The following is a 23,981-nucleotide window of genomic DNA, read 5'->3' as shown; positions in this document are numbered from 1 at the left end:
AAAAGGTTTTTATACTATGGAAAGCATTTTTTATCGTTATAATCCCCTTTTGAATTTTTAAGAATATTTAAGACTTATAAATAAGCTGGAACTACACTTTTATACACTTGATTCGTTTCAGTTACTGCTTGGGGATTATTATCTTTCGCTAAAATTATGAGACCAATTGAGCAATACCTTTGAAAAAAACGAATACTTCGTTGCAAACTGCGATATTAAGCCGCTTGGTAATGTATTTTGTTCAGCTTTAATTTAGAATTTTAACCACCACATAGAACACTTTTTACAAAGTTCTTACGAAGAAAAGTGATTGTAAAAACTATTAAATGACAAAAAGAAAGAAAAAGAAAAAGGTAGCATAAGAAGATGGGGTAGGATTTTAAAAAGTAACTTCTACTAATATGTAATTAATTTAAAAAATAAAAAAGGTAATTAATTCCTAAAATATGGCTTAATTATTTCTTTTTTCTTTTCGGGAGCTGACTAAGAAGTATAAACATAAACCAGAAACCCATCAGGCTGTTGGTTGATGCTTCTAGTTCAGCCTTTGCCCCGACTTGATGCGGTAGTTTTCAGCTTCTTAGACAAAGATACATGTATATTCGTTTGATAACTTTATCTTTAACCATTGTCAAAATAAATTGGAATTCCGACAATATTGCTTTAATTAAGCAATATTTCCCTGCTTCTTTTATACCAAAAAGTTTACAACACTTTAGTTGTGAATTACGTATTAAACTCTTGTCCTTATAGAAAATTTTCTGAAAGTACAGAAAATAGAAACGTAAAGTATTCGTTTTTTGACATGCTTATCATAATCAGGAGACAATTTTAAGTTGTTTGATGCAGGCAATATTGCCGCAGAACTAAAATTTGTTTTATATGTCTTTAAACACCAAAAAAATAGTCTTCAATGCAACTTTCAAAAATACATAAATGACGGCTTCCTATTTCTAACATTAATAATTTCACTTTTTTTTTGAAATGCAATTCACAATACATTTGACATGACGTGTAGTAACATCTGAGTAATGTTGAAATATGATATTACATGTAAGAGGATATTTATATTATATTTATCTTTATTGAGCGATCGTTTGAGATTCATATGAAAATAAAAAATATTTTCGTGATAACAGAGACAACATACTGCTATCAGTTTAATAAATAATTCATGAAATTTCAAAAAAAAAAAAACAAAAAAACAAAAACTAACAATAACGCAAAGTTTAAACGCAAAGTTGCTGTACATTTTAGAACTGTTATGAAGAATGCAATTTACTTACAAACAAAATGATAAATACAATATTTATCGCACGGAAATGCTACCATTAATGATCAAAATCTTACAAAAAATCTCGATATTTATAAACCTGTTGATTTTTCAACAGTTCGTAATACTCATGCGTACAAATAAAATGGTAGTATTCCTGCACATTTATCTATTCACAAAAACCGAAATAACCACTGTACATTCAGAGAAAAGTCTCACACGTACTGTAGACATACATGCGCATAAATTCCGGCAAAGCTTGTGTGCAAGCTTTATCGTCACAGTTAGGATTCGCAAATATTCCATTGCATATATACATTTAATATAACCTCGCTTATAGAAGACTTTCCGCTTGGTTGTTGTGAGAGACAGCTGTTCCCCAGTCTTCCTTTTCAACTTTTTCGTTGATGGTTCCAGGGGCAGCAAGTAGAACATCGCCATTTTTCCAGTTTTCTTTTCTTTCTGAAATAAATAGCACCTTTTTAAGATTTCAAGCTCTACCTGATACATAAACTACACAGCATCTTAGTGAACCGCAAAATAAGATCTACAGGAAGCGATCGCTAAGACAACTTCCGATATTCGTTCTAAGGGGCTGTCCGCAAATGACGTCACGTTTTGAGGGGGAAGGAGGCATTCGTGAAATTGTGAAAATTGGTGACGAGAGGGTAACAAGAAGTGTGACATTACATATTTTGAAATGAAAACATGCTTATGAAAAACAGCGTGACATGGGACAAGAAGAGCTGAAGGTGTAAGGTAAAGTGTGACACAATGAAGAATGAGGAAGAGTAGTCTAAATCATTGAAAAACAAGTGTGACATAATTTATGGACAGCCCCATGTGGTGTAAGATCTTACTTAGGTTGACCATCCGTCATCAAATCGTCTATGTCTAAAGAAAAGTGGTCCAATTTGAGGGGGTCGTCATGCTTTGAAATTTCAATAATGAAGTAATTCTACAGATTTTCTGCCGTTGTTACTTCAAATTTAGCAGAAATGTGCAAATTTTCAGTTGTTTATTTAAATATAGAAATAGATCTAAATCTCTTGCAATTTACGTTTATTTGGCTCGACACTGGACATTTCAGCAGTAAAAGGATTATGTGAGGATTTACCAAACTCTGCGAAAAATCTTCAGAGATTTTGTTTTTAGATTTCTGAGAAATGAACAGCAAAAATTATTGGTGAAATCAAAGGAATGATCCATTAATTCCGTAAATAGTATCCCAAAAGGTGTGCTGAAAAGTGTCCTGTCATATAGGACTGTGTTATTGTTCAAAACATACTCTCAAATACGTTTTCAAAAATGTTAAAAAGTATTCTGATCCAAATAGATGTACTGAAAAGTGTTTTCAGAAATGTTTCTGATACTGTTCCAAAAATGTGCTTCTGTGTTAAAAAAGTATCAGAATAATCGCAGTTTAATTTATCACAAAATGAAGGGTAATGAGGTATGACATTCAAAATCAATTTTTTCCTAACTATTTCCAGATATTTATCCGTCCATTTTATTTTTACGAAAACAAAATCCCGTTTTCCATTTAGCTCCAAAGCTGAACTCAATTACCACGGAAATACAATCTTAACTTCTAAATGTCTCATTGTTACTGTAAATACTTCTCTAGTTCAACCTACCACCACCTGTAAATCCCTGTTGAGAAAAAAATTCAACTCACTTCTTTTGTAATTACCTGGCATAGTGTGCAAAGACTGCACAGATGAGCGTCCTTTACTAAGATATGTCAGTGACTGTGTTATCAATGAATGCTGAGGGTTTTGCCCATCCTTCTCACGAAATCTTTCAATACCTTTGCGAACTTCACTTTGAACCTGAAATTAAAAAAAAACTGATTACGACACATCTTCTGTCATACAAACATTTTGATCAATTACAAAGTGTTAAAGTTACTTTATGGTACATAAACTCGCTTCTAAATGATCAGTCAGAACTTTATAATACTACTTTAATATTCTAAATACTACACTCAGGGCCGCCTCAAGTAGTTTTGCCTCCACAGGCGATGTTGGGAAGGGCTACTCCATTGTCTTAAGTATATATGGTTCATCCTTCAAAAAGTGTAACTTTTCTCTCATACGCCTTTTACAGAAAACATTTTAAGGAACAATTCATTTAACAATGCTTTTTAATTTCATCAAAAATACATCTTTTCAAACCTGCCAACAATTTTTTAATAATAATTTTTATTTTAGTATATTTTTGGTTCACAACATGTGAATTCTCACCTCCGTGGCATGTCACACACATTGTGTGACATGCCACGGAGTCACACACATTGTGTGACTGTATATGGTGCTTAATAACTTGTTTGATTAAAAGTATGTACTTATTTATTTATTATTCCTTTTGCAAGTGTCTCAAATACTTATTGTTTAAGTATATTTATTTTTTTAATATTCTGTTTTAGTTAATTTGAGTAGGACAAGGAGTCATGTCACACAATAAATTCTCACCTCCGTTACCTAAACACAAAATACCATTAATCATTAACACGTGGCAGTAATGATATCAAATTTTATTTTCCATGATACAAGAGAGCCGACTTGTTTATTTTCAGCCATAGTTGAAGTTGTCAGATTTTTATCGAAAAACAAGAAGATATAGATTTTGCTTTAAAAAACTTGGTGTTTTTACTCTGACTTCTCACCTCCGTGAACAAGAATGTCAGAGATGTAAATTAATGTAAAAAAACAAAACAAGTGAACGTGCTTTTATATGCTTAACATGTGCAGATTGTAGCAACAAAGAAAAAAAAAATCCCTGAAAAATGTATGTATTAATCCTATATTAATGGACAATTCCTCGCCTCCGTGAATCTCACCTCCGTGACAGACCTTATCAATGTCATTTTTTCTGAGGTGAAAATGAATGATGGAGGGGAAATACATCAATAATAGGCATTCTACCAAAATTATAAATTGCCAGTATATCCTCAGATTTGCTAAATACTATTTTTTATCATACATTTGAAAATTACTAATTAAGTCGTACTTTAATAAAGGGAGCTTAATATTATATTCCCACTAATCATTAAAATAGTTGATTGTTTGCACAATTAAGAAAATTACTACGTTGATATTAAATTGGTCTCGATTTTTAAATATTAAAAGGTTTTTTTCTTTTTTTTTAAAATTTCCGTGAACAAGGCATTTTTTATTTTTTATTTATGAGTAAAGTATTTGAAACTTAGCTGGGACATTGTTAATAGTTACTTCTATTAGTTAACACTTTCATGTAAGAATGAAAAAAAAAAAGAAAACAAAAGGTTTCGAAATTGCAACATATTTGCGTTCAAAAGTTAGGTTCTCTGGAGAATGAACCATATATATATATATATATATATATATATATATATATATATATATATATATATATATATATATATATTAGGGTGGTCCTTATTTAAATGGGAAAATTATTTTTTCGGAATTCAACAAGTGACGCCCCCTAGTTTTGTGACACTATAATAAAAAGTGATCGGTGCAAAATTTGAACTCGATCGGTCAATAATAACACGTGCCCCTAGGACGTTGAACTTTAACACTTTTGATAATTTTCTCACAAATCTTCGAGTTTTTATTGCAGACCCCGTACATCGTTTCTGCTATGTTTGCAAAATATTTTTACAGCGAGGTAGCACTAAAATTAATCGTTTTAATTACTTCATATCGTCTAAAGATTTTACATTGAATAAGAACGAAATATTGCTTTAGAAACTTTACCTTAATCGTACGCTTTTCTCAATGTATCTCAATCGTGTGCATTTTTTTCCGATAGTCTTAGAGTGTCTGTAAAATACTAAATTGCTTTTGTGACTCATATTTGGTAAATTGTTTGTGAAATTCTTCGATTAATTGTGCTTCTCTTTCAGTTGTATCATTCACAATTTACAGCATTTTAACGATATCTCTCCCCTTTAAATAGCTTCCTTCATTTTGCCATGAATCAGGATCAAATAGGAAAACATCTTTTGGTGTTTGTAACTTACCAAACAGTTTTATTGACTTGTAATTGATTCTATAAAGAGGAAGATCTTTACTAAGAAAGTATTCCAAATCATCTACTGTTATTTCAAATTTTTTATAGTCATCAGACACGTCTTCCTATTCAGCAAGCATTTTTTTCAAGTAGTCTTTTCCTATCTTCACAGAGTTAATTCCTTCATCCAATACGGACAAAGGTACTAGTTCATCCCCTAAGTATCATTAGTGATTTATGATTTTTTCAATCACTGCTTCTGCTGCAGTTTGTCATCATTTCGCACGCTGCAGGGTTTTTTAGACACTAGATTTTAAATTAATTTAAAAGGCATAGAATGGGATGCTGTGAAAAACTATATCTTCATACAACATTTAACTGTAAAACAACATTTACGGGAAATCTCTTCATGTAAAGTCAATTTAAATTGCTTCCTAAATATATAATTTTTCAAACAAGAAATTCCTTTTGCCACTCCTCTGGGTCAGGGATAAGCTCCAGGTTGCCGAAAACATATCCCTTTAGGAGGGAGGACTTCACCAAGAAATATTATTACTCGTTATGAGAATTCTCTGTAATATTTCTTAATTCCGCTTTCTATGAACAATAATATGTCATCAAATTCTTCTTTTAGAATTTAAGTGGTATGTGTAATATTTAAATTTTGAAGCGCTTAAATAATGGAAGATCGAGTCTAGAACTAAGAAAGGCAAAAACTTCTTTAAAGACACTCTGCATTAGATTTCAAGTGCATGGTGATAGCAATACAAATGCAATATATCACCGTTCAGCTTTTGCTCTAAAAAATTACACACACAATTTATACGGCCGGTATTGTAATCCGCTGTATAAAACACTACAGCTTTGAACAGTTAGCAATAAAGAGCAATAATCTAAGATATCATATACAACTGAAGAAATATCTCAGAAATTCTGAGTAGCTGTTCAACATTGGAACCTGAAGCTATCATGGTAAGCCTATCGGCGTTTTTTTTCAGTTACATCTGGAGGTAGCTTTGTATCCCAGGGAATAACTAAAAAATCTAAATTTAAATTCATGAAATCTGATTTTACCTCTCGAAGATTTTCTCTTGCTCTCTTAAGGGATGTACGACTGATCATAAGGTTATTTGGATTTAAATTTACTGCATCTACATAGGCTGTTAATAAATGGGCAGATTCTTTGTCCTTAATATGGCATTTGTCTAACATTGATGAAATGCGAGCAGATCTCAATAGTTGTCGTTGTTTTGCGTTGTGGTAGACCAGATATAGAAAAAAAAGGTTCAACAGGTTAGGATAGATACCCATTTCGGTTTCTAAATCTTGTGAATTGCAAGAGGAATTTCATGATAATAAAGGACTATGTACTGAAATAGAAGACAGTTTAAAGTATAGATTTTTACATTATTCCGATCTGGAATTTTTTAAAATTTATATTTTAGATATGGAAAATAAGAATTTATTTTTATGGTAGAGTAATCAAGGATTTTTCAAAATTTAAATTATAAGAATACGTAAACATTTAAGTATATAACTAAAGAACAGCGAATTAAAATGTAATTGTCATTACTTATATTTCTTGCATGGAAACCTAGTGACCCTATTTGCCACACCTATTACATACACAGAAAATTTTCTAAACCAACACCCCCAAAGCCTGGAGGAGGCAATTTGTTGCTGTCAAAAATCATTCATTAATGGCCTTTAGAATCCCTTGTGTCCATCTTGGTTGAAAGAAATGTTCCCCTGCCGCTTGGTTTGAAACGAGCGCGAATAGTGGTATGCCTGTCCCAAGGCCATTGGTGTACATGTACCCTATGTAATATGTAAAATTTTACAGAATGAAAGTGAGAGAATGATTGGTCTGGAAGTAGCAACATCTACTGAGGTTCAAAATTACTTTAAATATGAAACCTAGGAATATTTGTACATAAAAATGAGAAAATCCGCAATTTTTTCTTTAAAATTCAAAAAAGGGGGCCCTAGGGCACGTGTTAATATTCATGGATTGACTTAAAATTTTGCACGGATCATTTATTTGTATAATGGAACAAATTGAGGGGGCGTCGTGTAAAATATCTACAACTTCAAAAATAAGGACCACCCTAATATATATATATATATATATATATATATATATATATATATATATATATATATATATATATATATATATATATATATATATATAACATCGCGCAACCCTCACGCATTTGCAATTTGAGTTGCAAAAGAAAAAAAAGGTAAGGAACAAATTTAAGTTTTTTATTTTTACCCCATTTTTGCCTCCTATTATTTTGCCACCATGAAATTTGCCGCCCCTAAAATCTTCCGTCCAAGGCGGTGGCACAGGTCGCTTACGTTAGGAGCCGGGCATGACTACAATAAACTATATATATAACACTTAACACTACTAAAAATGCACAGTGTGTTGTCAATTTCGATATGCTCTGTTCTTGAGAGAAGTTGTCTTGAGCTCTGTTTTCCCAGTGACGTCAGTGGCTCTGACGTCACTAATATTACGATAGTGGCAGTTCGGTACACCACAAGCATTGATCTCGCACGGAAAAAATACTAAAATATAAATAGAAAAGCTTTTCTCATTTTTAATCACAGCAGCTCTAACTGTTCTTTCGTTCTTTACTATCCGCTTAAAATGTCATTTTCTATGACGATTCTCGTGCATAGGTTACATTTCCTATAACGAATGTTATTCGAATTACATTGACCTAACATAAGAGGTTGAAAACTTACTTCTCCGTTTAGAAAGCAATACAGCAGAGCGACAAAGGACCCCTATAAAATTAAAACAGAGGATTAGAGGTTGTTTTGAAAAAAAAAAAAGTGTTTTAATTTTTATCACCATAAAAAAATGAGTCATAAGAGTTGATTTATAAGATACGAGAGGTTTTTAAAATTGATTTTAAAAAATTGAAAACCAAAGCACGTTTTCATATTAGAAAAAAAAATTAAAAAAAAAAAGAGAACCGACTTCAAAGTTGCTCTAAAATGTGAAAAATTATTTTATTCTTAAACACCATCGATAATACTTTTAAACATAATTTTTGAAGTTGGCGTAAAAAAAAAGAAAAAAAAAACAGTGTAACCCTGCTTCGTTTATATTTTTTTCAGAAAACCATCCTAAGTTAGGAACGAAACATTTATGTCGTTACTCAAATATGCTGCTATCAATGCATAATGTATATGATTGGGAAGAAACTGGACCTGGTTGAATTTATAGTTGTAGTTGAGTTATGGCTGTGAATGATTTTATCTATCGTTTTTGCGCCAACTTCAAAAATTATGTCTAAAAGTATTATCGATGGTGTTTAAAGAATAAAATTATTTTTCACTTTTTAGAGCAATTTTGAAGTCTGTTCTTTTTTTCTTTTTCTTTCTTTTTTTTTTTTTTTAAATTTTATTCTTTTTAGTGTAAATGCATTTCAGAAATAGGATCATAGGTGAAACGCTTTGAGTAGACATACTTGCGGTATGAACTGATAACCACCTCCTTTTTGAAGACGGTTAAAAATGTGATTAATATATTGGTACTTAATGTAACTATCTTATTAAATCCATTTACGTTTTCCCAAACTAATTTACATTTCACCACATACAAGTTGCTTGTGATGCAATCCTGTACTCCTTACTTAGTATCAACTGTTATTGGCATATATGATAGCGATAAAAATACTACTATAGTTGAGGCAACCCTAACCTGGTAGCATTGTGAAGGCTAAACAGATCCCAATCACTGCATTACCTCGCTTCCAGGTTAGGTTTAACCCCACAATAGAGCAATGACTTTGAAGAAACTTGATACTTGCTTCAGAGAAGCCTTCATTCAAAATTATCATTACAATTACTTTTAACGTTACTGTTGTATGGCACCAAACTTTGGTAGCAATGGGTTTTATAATTAATCATTTAATAGGGAAATTGCAAGAAATTTACTGTTTTTTGTCCATAACATTTTTTTCTAAGGAACAAATATGGTCAAACAAAGTAATGGGACATAAGTTAAGCCATCCCCTATCCATTAAAAAAAAATAATCAAAATCGGTTCACTATAGGTGAGACGCTGTAAGTGTGTAAGTGGACAAAAAAAAAACATATGAACTGATAACCGCCGCTTTTTGGAAGCGAGTTCAGAAAGAAGAGAACAACTTATAAAAAAGGAAAATAGAAAAGAAAGAAAAAATATATGATAAGAGAAATAAGAGGTAGTGAAAGAATAGAAACATGAAATAGACCTGAAAAGGTTATTACATTCATAACTTCTAATCTATACATATAAAACTGAATGCTTGCATTGGTGTGTTTATGTCCCTTTAACAAATACACTGTTAGCGCCAGATTTTCTCAAAATTTGACACAGAGACCTTTTGGTGCTCAAGAATTCATAAAGGAAATGCTTACGCCTTTTAATAACAATTGCTGACTTTCTGGAATTGAAAAAAAAAATCTGAATTTAATTTTGGGACATAAAATTACTGTTTTCTGCCCATTGACGAGAGATTTTGCATCATTATTTTTTTTAAATGTAAACCTGATTGTTGAATATGGGTCACTTGACGCAGTTTTTATTTTCGAGGTAGACAGTGCAACGAAAATCGAACCTTATGTAGAAAGACAAAAAATGGGACGCTGAATAACGATGAAAGCACACACGCTAAAAAATAAAATAAAATATGAATCAAACACAAATAAGAACGGCTTGCTGACCACCAAAAGATGACGAACATTCGATATAGAATCATATAATTGAATTTTCGATACATGTTTTTAAGATTTCATCGTTTAAATCGGAACTTAGCTTTCGTCAGTTAATTAACGCGATATTCCTTCGTTTATATTATGATTTCATCTATCTCTAAAAATTTTCTTTTCCTTTTCTTCTTGCCTGTTTTTTGACACTTTGCCTCTTATAGTATCTTTTAGGCTGTAGTTACTTATCTTTTATTCTCGCAAACTGTTCATGATTTTTTCCCCAAATGTCAAAAACACGAATGATGTTTGAGATAAAAACGTGTCAACATAAATAAATTACACGTTTTAGCGCAAATCCATAACCAATGTTCTTAATGAACTAAATCATTGTTTCGAAGATTCTAAAAAATAAATAAGAGATACTGTGCAACATTTTAATTAACATTGTTACATACTTGAAAGTTTAAAGCGAGTAAAACTACACAAAATTCGAAACATTATCAAATTATTTAAACAAATTCCTGATTCAGACGAACGAAATATATTGTTTCAATGAATTTCTACATTCTGTCCCACAGAACTATGTTTTGAAATTGGAATTGTGTAACAAGAGCAGTTTCTAAGACAATAAATCATGTAATAACTAGGAGAATAAATCATGCACTCCATGAGTAATGGGCTATGATCTATAACACGTAAACTGCTAAGGGCAGGGAAATAAATTTTCACTTTGAACTTGACATTTATTCTAAGAATGCGTCATTTTTGGTAAAAAGTTTTTTAATTTATGAGTTTTTCTGATGTTATAATAAGATACGGAACACGATGAAAAATATTATCTAAAATTTATTCATCTCACTTTTATCATTTATAATTTTGTTTCGAAAACAAGTTTGGCAAATGTTCGGTATCAGTTTTCGATTGAAACAAACGCCTCTTTGTGTGAAAATAAAAACTTTTTACACATAAGTTTTCTTTTGTAGTTAAAACCGTGGTTCTTTGACGTATGAAAAAAATAACTATGTTTTTCTTTGGATAATTATCGAAACATGTCGACTTATGTACAATCTCTAACGATAAAGTTTAGTGAATAAAGTCAGAATGGCCACACTGGTAACACTGGTGAAACACAACGCTGTACCTGCATAGTGGCAGATATTGACCACCTGTCCCCACCGTTGTTCAGTTGAGCGTCAGCTGTGTTCCGTGTAAGATTTTTTTTATGAAATGCTTGTTTCGTGCGTTGGTTCCTAATTGAGAACAGGAAAATGATTGAACAAAATGTCATTTTAATATCTGTCTAAGCAATCCCTGGCAAAAAAGAGGGTGATGAAAATGAAACATCCACCATACTCGCCAGATTTCAATCCTCCAGACTTCTTCCTGTTCCCTCTCGCTTTAAAAGAAAAGAAATCTGACGATACTCCCGACCTCCAACGAGGCGTGACGAGACTTTTGAACTTCATTGCAAAAGAAGACTTAATTCAAAGTTAGTATTACATGTTTTTCAGATCTCAGCAGTGCTTTGTTATGGGAGGTGAAGATTTCGGAAGACAGTAAAGACGCTTTCATTAATAGTTCATCTGGGGGGCGTTAATATTACAGGGTAACTCACTGAACTATTGTCGGAGGTTGTAGATATAAGATACACTTCCACTAATTGCGAAAGGAAATACGGGTAGTTAGAGTGTAGCCAAAAGCTCCTTAGTGTGCTAAACAAGTTTGCGTTTCTTTTCAATTGTTTCACAAAGTCAAGTACCAATTGCATGGAGCAAGCATTTCATCATATCCAATCGTTTGCCTATTCGCGCGTAGTACACGTAAGGTGCTCGCATTCGTATGATAAATTTCACGGATTTACAAGTGTCACTCTCAGGCATGTGATTGCATTATGCACTGGATTGAAGAATAAAACTTCCTACATAAACTAAAAAATATACAGAGTGTCCAAAAAGTCCTTTACACATTTTCAAAAACTATAGAAAAACAACACATTGACGTATGGATATGCAGTTTGCTCCATAATACTTCACAGGTTCAAGATTTTTTTTATTTAATCATTAAAAAGACGAAAAAAAAGGAGAAATAAAAAACGTGTAATTATAAGTAACCCCTGTAACAGCTGAAAAGTCACAGCAAGAAAAGAGAACGTAATGTGAGGTGTTTGATCATCTCATTAAACAGAAAGCAATACCTTTCATTACCCGAGTTCAATGTATGTTGCTCGCTTATTTGTTGCTGCTTGTACCGTATGTTGCTCGAACCATATCTAAACGGTACTCAAGTTCATCCCATGTCTAGAAAAGGTGCACCACTTTTAATTCTGGTAATGAAAGGTATCGCTTTCTGTTTAATAAAATGTATAAACATCTCACATCACATTTTTTTTTTCTTACTGTGACGATACAGTCGTCTCAGGAGTTACGTATGATTTTTTTTTCTTTCTTTCTGCATCTACCTGGAATGAGGAGAATGTGACGTCAATGTAGAGCCATGCGACTTCCAGTGTTTCGCTGTGAACTGCTGCCAGGCTGACACTAAGCAGAAGAGCGTAATGGACTCCGAACAGTGGAACTAGTACCAGTGTTGATTTGAACCATTTTCTAAAACAATCAATAGAAAATTTATATTCGATAACGATACTAGAAGAGAGTATTATGACTATATGGTTGTATACTAGCATTTCACATAGTTAAACTAAATTGCTACCACTGAAATACGGAGTGTCGTTGTTAATCACCGACAAATCATACGATAGTTTAATAATGAAGGAAGAAAAAAATATGTAGCAATCAAAAAAGCGTGGTAAAACATGTTTTCTGACATAAAATATGGGCCCTTGTGTCTTTATTATCGAAAAATAAAGACTTAAAGTCTGCGTAAATTTAGAAAAAAGTAGCCAAATTCAACTAGCTTCGGTTAGAAATGGAAGACATCGTTCACACTCTTAGCAGAAAAGCAATGGTATGTCTTGCCAGATGCAGACGGTGAAGTCACTGGGCACCTTTCATTTCTCGCCCCAAGTCTCTTTAAATTTGGAAGCATTTCTTCAAACTTCGGTAGACCTTTAAGACCTTTCATCTTGATGACGGGGAAACGGGGGCAAAAGGTTTGCGTCAGAAAAAAAAAGTTTCACAATTCTTTATCGATTGCTTCCTATTCAATTTGTTTTCATTACTACTCAATTCATGTAGTGCTACCGGTCAGAAGTTCTGAATTACTTGTGAGACCTGTTTCACGAGAAAGGATAGCAGAAATAAGCATAAATTGTTGATGTTCTAATGCCAACAGTTATAGCTTCTTCGCTAAATTGTTTTTATCTGTAATCAATGCAGATTAGTGCACTGTAGGTTGGTCATTTATTTAGCAGTTCATTGCGCTTCAAACAAAACTTAAACACACGTAGACGAAAAAAAAAAAAAAAAAACTCACTCTTCATATTCTTTAAACAATGCCATTTTTTAAATATTAACTTTTAATGCGATTTTATAAAGTAATCGCTACAGTCGAAGACTTTTTTTTCCTCCAAAAAGTACTATTTAAGAAAACACTCTTTCCGTTATTTCCAGATCAGAGCAAACAAAGGTATCGCCAAGTGTCACATTGAAAATATATCATAGAAGATTAGATTTGGAGAAAAAAAATGTCTTCGACTGTAGCGATTACTTTATAAAATCGCATTAAAAGTTTATATTTAAAAAATGGCATAGTCTGAAGAAAATGAAGAGTGAGGTTTTTTTTTTTTTTTTTTTCGTCTAAGTGTGTTTAAGTTTTGTTTGAAGCGCAATGAACTGCTAAATAAATGACCAACTTACAGTGCACTAACCTTCATTGATTACAGATAGAAACAATTCAGCGAAGAAGCTGTAACTGTTGGCAATAGAACATCAAAAATTTATGCTTATTTCTGCTATTCAAAGTTTCTTTGTCTGTACAGAATTCACGCTTTTTACCTTCATAATTTATTTTTTGATCCTAATTTACTAACCATCTTTTCAAATTGCACATACACTATATGACCAAAAGTATTGGGACACTTTCAAAAATTCACATTTTTATGGATTTCTCGAGAAATAAAAGACAGATTGCTCTGTAATTTTTGTCATATAAAAGGTATAATACTCCAGCTGTAATTTTTCAATAAAAATTAAGTCAACTATTCATTTAGGGGAACAGCAACAAATTGATGATACAAGAAAAGGTTTTGATCATTTGTCATTGTAAATAGCTAGGAATAAGCTATAAATTTCAGAAATAAGTTAAAATCCATCAAGAACTTATTTTTATATCTTCAAGAAAGTATCTTTTATACCCACGGAGACGTAAGCTTTTCTTTCAAAAATGCAAATTTGTTTTGAAGGTTTTCGGCTCATATCACGCAGAGTTTTCTGTCAAACGTTACTTAACTTTCAGAATATTTGGCAGCATATTCGAGAAACACAAAAACAAAGTTTGAAGTTAAAATATTGAAAATTTAACGAAATATGAACGTTTAAAGCAATTATTTTTTTACCGCGCATGCGCGAAAGATAGCAATTTATAACTTTCATAATCCAAAGCTCAGATATATCCTACTACTTATAAAAACTTCCACTTCAATATCTTTAAAATTAAAAAAGTTGTCAGGATCTAATGAGCCAAATTTCTATACTTTTTTTGAAAAAAAAAATGCTTATATCTCCGTGGGTATAAGAGATACTTTCACGAAAATATAAAATAAATTCCAGATAGGTTTCTAACTTATTTAAGAAATTTTCAGCTTATTCCCAGCTATTCACAATGAAAATGATTTAAAAACTTTTTTTGTTTCCTCAATTTTTTACTCGTTCCCTAAATGAACAATAGACTTATTTTATGTTGGAAACTGGCAGCTGGAGTATACCTTTTATGCGAAAAAAAAATTACAGAGCAATTGGTCTTTTATTTCTCGAGAAATCCGTAAAAATGTGAGTTTTTGATAGTGTCCCACTTTTATACTTTGGATCATATAGTGTACTTTAAAAATTCTGAAAAGTGTACCTGATTGTTTTTGCTCTTATTGTAAATTAACCCATTTACCAGTATCAATTTTTAAGCTGGCAAAGTTATTTCAGAAGTTAAGAGGATTCAATAGCCAAGCAGTTAATTGTAATCTTAAAATAAAAGTAATGAGCTGTAGAAAATACCTGTATCTGTATCTGCGACTCTGTATTGCTTGTGAGGAGAACATCTTCAGGAACAGCACACGAGTAATGTTGATGAAAAAGAACAGATTTAACTAAAAAAAAAAAAGGAGACTGCATTCATCTGTTATTCAGATTTAGCAAAAGAAAAAGAAAAAGATTCCTTTTTAACCATATTTTGTGCAGAAAACGCACCATCTTAGAATGCGAACACAAATCTACACACATACAAATTTTTTAAATAATTTTTGAATTACTTACAACAATTGAAACGGTAATGGGTCCTCTAATGATCCAGTAATAATGATAGTTTTCGTTGACAGTCCAGCACCTTTCAAAAGAAAAAAAAAATGTTAATGACACTGTGAAGTAATTCAATAACTGTAAGAATTGAAGCTTTTACGATTCATATTAATAACTACTTTCATTGCTTGAAGGTCGTGCTCCGTAAGTATTTTAGAAGAGAAAGAACGCCTTCGTTGAGACCTGTGACTTCATTCTGTGCGACAGGCGTTTTTAGAACCATTAGTGCGCGATAATTTATTGCCGACCTATGGTTACGACAAGGTTTAATAATGAAAACTAGAGTCAACAAAAACATTTCTTGCCAAAAAATGAGGCATAAATTGCATTATAACTCCTTTGATGCTCGGAGACAATATGTCACGTGGCAATCAAGCACAAATCTGTTTCACGTTGGCAACTGGTTACGAAAGCATTTCACGAGAAACGAAGAAGACTGGGAAAAATATAGATCGTTCACTATTTGAAAAAAAAGGGCTTATCTTTGGGGACATTTAGCATTAACCACTATTGGGGAGACAGTGGAACTCCCTGTGTTTTCCAAAGCAGCTATATCCAAGATTTAAAAAATTGGAAGCACAGCCCAGTCATTGTCTATTAGACGTATTTGTGGTTGAAACATAATTTACCCATACCGTCCTAATTTTCGTCTCCTATAAATTCTGCGATAGAAAATGACTTGTGTTTTGCTTTTTATTGACACAAACCTGCAACCAAGTTTCTTCCTAACCTATTTCGGAGTGAACAATGTGCAGACAATGGCAAAAGATGAATATACGTAAGCTCGTGAGAAACCTCTCTTTCATTTGTGCCCAAAATCCCCAGTTCGCTTACCGTGGTGTCGTGAAAGACAACAATGGTCATCTAAAGGTAGAAAACGAGTTATATGGTCAGATGCACATTTTTTTTTTTTTTTTTTTTTTACATTGGTGGAAAAGACGGAACTGAGTGAGATCCCCAGGAAGCTGAACACCCAACTTGCCTTGTTTGCACTGTCTGGTGTGAGAATCATGCGTGGACCATGATTTGCTGGTATTGAATACGAAGCCCTGCCATTTTCGAATGTAAATAAGAAGCCCTGCAATACCTGGACACATTGAAAGATGAAGAGCATTCTACAATGTTATGTTTTTACTTTGGAGAAGAAGGATATATCGTGGACGATAATGCAACACTACATCGTACCAGAATCAATCAAAAGTGGTTTAGTGAACATCAATCGGATTTTCAATATCCTCTCTGAACACTGCAAAGCCCGGATCTTAACAGAATGAAAAATGTTTGAGACATGTTGGGATGCCGCATCGGATAGCAATCTCCTCCCATATATAATTTACAGTATCTTAAAATCTGCTTAGCCAATTCATAGTATAAAGAAAACTTTACTGTTAATTCTACCGGAAGTAGTCGCGATTGCAGCTTCAATTTAGAAAACCACGTGACTTAACGGTACGAAGCATATAGTTCGCCTTGTACGTTCTTCTCTTGCGCCACATTCCCAATATACGGGTTGACGTGCCGCACTATGAACAAAGTCCGCTTCAAATCCCTAGACTTGTAACTAATGCGTCTGCGCAACTAGCCACAGTGTTGGTGTCGTTTACCATAATTTTTCACATTAAAATAGGATTATGGTTAAACGTACTGGGAAGGTGGATGACAGTTCTAGTCTAGAACTCTTTTTTTAGAATAAACTATGGATATAAATTAGAGATACTCCAAATAACAAATACCGAATATTAAGTTAAAATTAAAACCGAATATTCTGCCGAATACCGAACAATTGCTTAATTTTTTTTTCAACCTAATATTTGAGAATTTTACGTCAATTTAAAATAGAAAATATTATTCTATTTTAAGAAACATAAATACATTTTTCATTTAACATCGTAATTTTATCTACCTTATGTATAGTAAATCCTTTCAAAAATAAATTAATATAGTAAGTATAATAATTTGGTTTATGTTTGTCTGAAATTCTGCATAAATAATTTATTTCAAGAGAGATGGCTTTATAACTGATAGTCATGGTAAAACATGCTATATCATAAATAAAGAACGCTGCAGACAAATACAAACCAAGTTGCTTAAAATAGCAGTACAAATTATTCAAGTGGTTTTCTGCTATGTTAATCTCTTCAGTAACTGATAAATAATTGTATCATCATTAAAGAAATGAAGAATGAAATTGAAACATTGCAAAGTATTATTAAACTTTGATTTCAATGATTATTTTAATTAGGTACATTTTAAACAGAACTTAATATTTCATATGGTTGTAAAACTTTATAAATTAAAGTACTTCAAAATTTAATATTCAAGTGTTTTACTATTTTCTTAGTTGTGTATTTTATACATGTGTATAAAAAAGCAGTTAATGTTAATTAGTAATAAATTTACTTTACATATTTATTACTATTTAACATCATGAAGTTGTTATTTAACTGGTTACTGTTTCATATTTAAATGATTTAGTAATAGTAAGTCGAATGTAGTGTGTCATAAGATCTGAAAGAAATTCAAAAGCAACAAAATTGAAATTTAACATTTGAGTATTTTGTATAACATTAAAATTTCTTTTAATGAGATAAAATCAATAAGTAACAATTCAAATTAACTTTGTAATGTGGTAAACTTCCATGCAATGTATAAAAAATATTCAGTGAAGCACCGTTTATACGTTGCTCTTTTATACGTCTCTATCAATTATACGTTTTTTAAATTGACCTCTGCACAGTTTAATACATCTTAACGTATACCTGGTATACGTTTCTTTTTATTTATACACTTTTTTTCACTCAATCCCTTCAAAAACGTATAAACAGTGCTTCACTGTTGTTCGTTTACAACGAACAACTAAGTAAAACCGAATATTCGGTTTGCCTGCCGAATATGCAGTATACTGAATACTACCTGAATAATTGTGCGTTAAATGCAATCCAGGAAGTTGTAGACTCGAAAGCTGCAGAAATACGAGCTGCAATCCATGCAAAAGAGGTCTAATAAGATTTGTCTAAGGTTCCTATTTCATTGGCCTATGTCTTTATTTTTACATACAAACATTCTTAGATACATTTATTCCTACGTACCAAGAAGACTCTTTTATGTATTGATATACATCAAAGGGACTTCAAAAAGATGACTCGTTTTCCATTTTAAATCAAATAATAAACGGTGCCTACTCTTCTGCGAGTAACGAATACTTTCAGAGTGAATTCTAAGAAATCAATTTAAACGAGTTGTTTTTTTTTTTCTTTCCTTGAGATACAAAACTGCTGATGTTTATCTTTAAAAAATACTGCTCAGATTGGATTTATGCAGAAGAAAACTTTTTGCAAAGTTCTAACACTTTCCTTCATACATAGTTTCTCCCCCGGTATTGAACTTAAATAAATAATTTACTTTTTCTTTCACAAAAAGCACGAGACAGATGCCAGATAAAATATTCTGATTATTCATTGAATAACATATATTTACTTACTGCAAGTGTATAAGCGAATGAAGTGTTATGGTGTTTGAAACGAGAAAATGACGTATTGAATGAAGTTTACAGTTCTACAAAATAAAAGACCATAGGGATACTACACAGAAATAAATCTGATAAAAGTCAGCATGAATTGAATGCTTTCAATTTAGCCATACGCGAAGAGCAGATATTTTTTTTTTTTTTTTTTTTTTTTTTAATCTCTGGTTTGCTTGTAAAAGACAATACGTTTTTCAATTGAAAAAGGAATCCTTGGATTGTGTGATGGTACTGATAAGTTGAGCTGTGACCTTGGCAATGCTTACCTCTTTTTGTGGTAATAGAGAATGGTAAATGGCGCTAAATTAAGTTGGTTAACGTAGTAGTTTTGCAAGAGTGTCCCAACTCAAATTCAAAGAAATAACACGTCCTTCTCCCTACAAAGAAGTAAACTTTATCAAGATCATAGCACAAAATATCATAGTTCCACTATAGTTCTTGTAAGCGGATATGTTGTTATTTCTAACATGGGTTACTTATTACAGCCTCAAAAATTTCAGACATTTGTGCATTCTTCTTAAGAATTGGCAACCATTCTATCTTATGGCACCACAATCGGCTTCTACCATGACTAAGACAATTTTGACTCCTGTAATGATGAATATAATGGGCGCTTCTGTCAGGACATTTCTGCTATGAAATCGAGAAACGTGGGGAGCAAGTATTCTTGCAGACTGTTGTTGACCTTTTTTATACGATTTTCCAGAGGCAAGTTATGCTGACCATGCCTCAATCAGACTATTAAGGTAAGGTGAACATTACTTAACTTCCTTTGTGTATAAGCCACTGTTGTAAATTATTACATCACCTTTCACTCAAAACCCTTACGTTATGGAGAACAATGGTTTGCATTTTCAAATTTAGCGTTAAAACTACTATGAAAATCAGTCAATAAAGTTTTTGGGACAGGAAAAAAATATTTTTTTGTAGACCAGGGTAATTCATACACTGGTCCTTGTGTGTTCTTGCCAAAGCTTCATTTATCTCCTTACAAAGCACGAATATATAGGTTATGTTGTTTGGCTTGGTGGTTGAACATGATGTACGCTTCCACTGACGTTAACAGCAAAATGAGCCAATAATGAAAAAGAATAGTCCTTTGTAGAACTAATTGATTTAGTCAATACCACTTTACATGTATAAAATGCCAATGTATCATGCAATAAGAATGAAAACATTGAAGTCTGTCATGGAATAATAAATGTAAAAATGTTAAACTCACGCATCGTCGTCCAGAGTAGCTCTAACAATTACCCAAGGAATTAGAAATATAACTGGAAGGCCTGTTAAGAAAAAAAAAAGCTTAAGCACAAGAAACTGACTTTCTGAGTTACAAAATATATAATTAAAATCAATGCAAATGTGATCAAATTAAAACAAAATCTTTATAAAATTTAACGAAGAGCTTTTCTTCAGGAAGCTTACCCCATCCTAATATTCCATATTTGAGTATTCCAGTTGCGTCAGTGAACATGGACAGAAATACTAAATTGTGGAGGTAAAGACCTTCCATTAAAATCCAACAGTAATTTGCCATTAGACAATACTGCCATACACTTGTCAGCGTCTTGCACAAGTTTCCCTATTAGATAAATTATATAAGCTGTAAGTATCATTCAATTTATTAAATTTCATGTTAAAAAGGAAATTTAAAAAAATAAGAAAAGAAATAAGTCAAGTAGTTTTATAGTTTAGAATGGAAAGTATTTGCATAGATAATACACAATTATAAACGGTTGCTTTTAAATTTGCTACCATATAGGATCAATAGACTTTTGTGCTGTTACCAGGTTTTGTACAAGTCTTTACAGCACTAAAATATATCGAAAGGTTTTAATATCAAAAACAAAATTCAACCAATTTCAATTCAACCAATTTCGTGCACCTGACAGGTGCTACATCCTTATTGAACCTTTACATCGCAGAGCTTTATTAGTTTTACCAACATCAGTAATTTGTACTTCAAAAACTAAAATAAAATTAACTAAGCTTTCAAAAAGCCGTTATAGGTTCACACGTCATAGGTGAATTACAACCAATCATGTCAAAGAACGTAACTGACTGAAAGTTGAAATGAAGTTCAATCAGCAGTCAAGATTATCTGCGAATATGCTTATGGTGACAGCTGTGAAAGTGTTTTACTTTCTTCAAAATATTTTCATCACTTCTGTTCTATATAACAATTTTAAGGGAATCGCACCCTGTATACGTGTAATATTTCACTGCTTAATTGTATGCATTTTTTTCATAAAACGTTTTATTGATGAGATCTTTCAACTTTCAGTGTTTTAAAAATAAATATAAAAGTCTGTTTACACTAAAAATTGTTAAATTTGAACCAATAGTCACTTTTTAAATGAACAAAAGACTTTTTGACCATACAAACAGCTTTTTAGGGAAAAGAGAGTCCTAAAGCAAAAAAAAAATTCACTTCAGTATAGTTCTGAACACACAAAAATGTAGTAAAAATTCAAAGTATTATGTAAAGTAGTTTTCTAGAAAAAGGAACACGAATTTTTAAAATTGGTGGTCTAGGAAAACTGCATTTGAAACTGCGCGTATATTTTTATGCCTTTTTGCCCCCATTAACATTTTAAATAACAGTAACCGCTCGTTATATCACTCATTCAGATAGATCAAGCTTTTCTTTTGTCTCTCGAAAAATCATATTGTTATTTTTCTATGTTGATTAACGTTTGACACCACAGAAAAAAAATATTATATTAATCAGAAAAATTTCTTTTTTTTTTTTAAATAAATGAAAAAAAAAAAAAAAAACTGGTATAATTTCCAGTAACTTAATCCGTTACGGTTAAGGTTGAAATTTTCGATCCGTATTCCACAATAAAACATTTCACAATAAAAAAAATAATAATGAAAATTTAAAAAAATAAAATAAAATAAGAAATAAAAGAAAATTGTGAAACTAATTTTCTTTTGTGTTTAGTAAGAAAATAAAGTAATGTTTTTTGTAGAGGCACATGCCATTAATTTTTAATTTAATTGAATCGTTACTTTATATGACCTTGGTGAAATCGCGTTTTCAGATGCATCGTGCTTTTTTGTTGTCCTGACAAGAGCGATATAACGAAAGGTTGCTGTAGCTACTTCAAATCGACGTAGAATCATGAATTCTGTGTCACTTGGAATCACTTTATTTGAATATTTTGAATATAAAACTGATTTTTGTTAAAGGCTTTTCGGTACTAACTCCCTTTCATTTACATGAGCGAATAATGTTGCCCGCCTTGTCGCCTTATCTAGTGGTCAAAGGAGTCTGACTGCGATGAGGAGATCCCGGGTTCGAATCCCGGCTTGGGCATGGATGTACTTTCTCTCTCCTGTCCTTGTCCTTCCTTTGTGTGAATGTGTTGTTATGCTGTGAATGGTTCCCTACATCAATAGCAGCACCCTATAAACGTGTCATTATGGCATGTGTGTACTGTGGATGTCAGATTTCACACCAAATTACGATACAGTTGGAAAAGTGAAGCAGCGCACTTCAAATTGCCAGCCTAGCTGGCACAAGACAACAACAACAAATAATTATGTAGCCATTTTGCAAGCATCATAATAAACATTAGATAAATACCTTTATGCAAAAAGCGAATAAATTTCAAAATTTGATTAAAAGTGAAAACTTGATAAGAAATGACGAAGAAATCGAACTTAACGTTATAGATTAAAAGGATAGAGGCCATTCCTTTCGTCTGCATCGCGTGAGAGGGTAACCAATGTTTACAATTTCACACCTGACTTGCCCATCATAATGGATGAAAGATATTGAATAACGGTAATCAATGACACTTGGACAAAGAAAGCCGAGAACAATTTATCGATTTCACAAAGAACGAATTTTAAACGTATTGACTTATTCGGTTAACAAATATTATTAGAAAAGAATCTTTACAAATTTAGTATTTGTCTTTAAAAAGCTCGAAAGTTTTATTTGGAAACAATTTGATGTTTAGTGAGGCACATAATGCTGCTTCTTTCAAAGTTTTGATTTAGAACTTTGCGTAGTGAAACAAAGAGAAAACTTAATTTGACAGTAAGGAAGTTAGCTATAAAAAAACTACTGTTCCTTCTACTGCAGCTTAACTTGCATTGCATTTCCTTACTTCTATTTTATGTTGACATTTTACCTTCATTTAACGGAAAGACGTTTAATTTGAAAAATCATTACCATTGACATCGGAAAGCCGAAAGCTATTGCGATTATAAAACTTCTGTAACTGCGTACAACAAAGAAATAAAAAGATACTGGTAATCCATTGTCGCCAACGCTAGTCAAAAAAGAAGGAAATAATACATATGGATTTATTGAAATGAATAGAGATTAAGGAAAAAAAATGATTTGCTACAAAACACGCGTTAAGAGTTTTTTGGCTTTCTGAGACTTCTAGTTGTAAATAAATAGATAAGTAAATAAAAATAAAAAAATAAAAAAATAAATAAATAAATGAAATAAAATAATAATGTCTAATAACAGTTATAATAAATGCATGATAGACACTATACGGATCAGATATACAAAATGTCAACCTCCTACTGCGAACCGTTTTTATTGTGTAACAATGTTGTGACAAAACTCGATAAAATTAGCTCGAAAATCCCCGAAGTCGATATTACGGTCCGAATGTACTCTTTTTTAGGTAAATGAAGGAAACAAGTCGAAACTCCTTCAGTGGATTGATAAAAAGGGAAATTTAGTTTGAACTTTGAACTGAAAGCTTTTCTGTCCATAATTTTTATTTCGAAAAAGAAATCCATGGCTTGATTAAGATTACATGAAAAGCAAATATTGTAATGCAATTGTTGTTAAGAATTTTTTATTTGCTGTGTGGGTTTTCGTCAATATAACGTGAAAGAACTACTACGAGTAATAATTTACATAATTAATTTAAAACTCCTCCCTTATTTTTTGCGAATTATTGCATTTTTGGGCCATTTTCGTTCTGGTGGAACATTGAAGCAACTTCAAAAAACGTAATTTTACAGGAGAATC

General features: G+C 31.9%; 1 protein-coding gene across 1 annotated transcript in view; it reads right to left on the bottom strand.

Moving 5' to 3' along the window:
* Positions 1-1,251: 1,251 nt before the first annotated feature.
* Positions 1,252-23,981, bottom strand: part of LOC129230463 (secretin receptor-like) — a 53,197-nt gene continuing 30,467 nt past the window's right edge. The window contains exons 7-14 of the mRNA XM_054864864.1: positions 20,399-20,555; positions 20,196-20,256; positions 15,409-15,478; positions 15,151-15,242; positions 12,444-12,588; positions 8,030-8,071; positions 2,952-3,105; positions 1,252-1,735 (exon numbers count right to left, since the gene is read on the bottom strand). Of these exons, the coding sequence (XP_054720839.1) occupies positions 1,608-1,735; positions 2,952-3,105; positions 8,030-8,071; positions 12,444-12,588; positions 15,151-15,242; positions 15,409-15,478; positions 20,196-20,256; positions 20,399-20,555 (849 nt within the window). The 3' untranslated portion in view covers positions 1,252-1,607. The remainder of the gene's footprint in view (positions 1,736-2,951; positions 3,106-8,029; positions 8,072-12,443; positions 12,589-15,150; positions 15,243-15,408; positions 15,479-20,195; positions 20,257-20,398; positions 20,556-23,981) is intronic.

Source organism: Uloborus diversus, chromosome 9, assembly GCF_026930045.1.
Source record: "Uloborus diversus isolate 005 chromosome 9, Udiv.v.3.1, whole genome shotgun sequence".
NCBI classification, from domain to species: domain Eukaryota; kingdom Metazoa; phylum Arthropoda; class Arachnida; order Araneae; family Uloboridae; genus Uloborus; species Uloborus diversus.
Note: the sequence above shows the minus strand (reverse complement) of the source record. Positions and strands in the feature narration are given on the sequence as shown.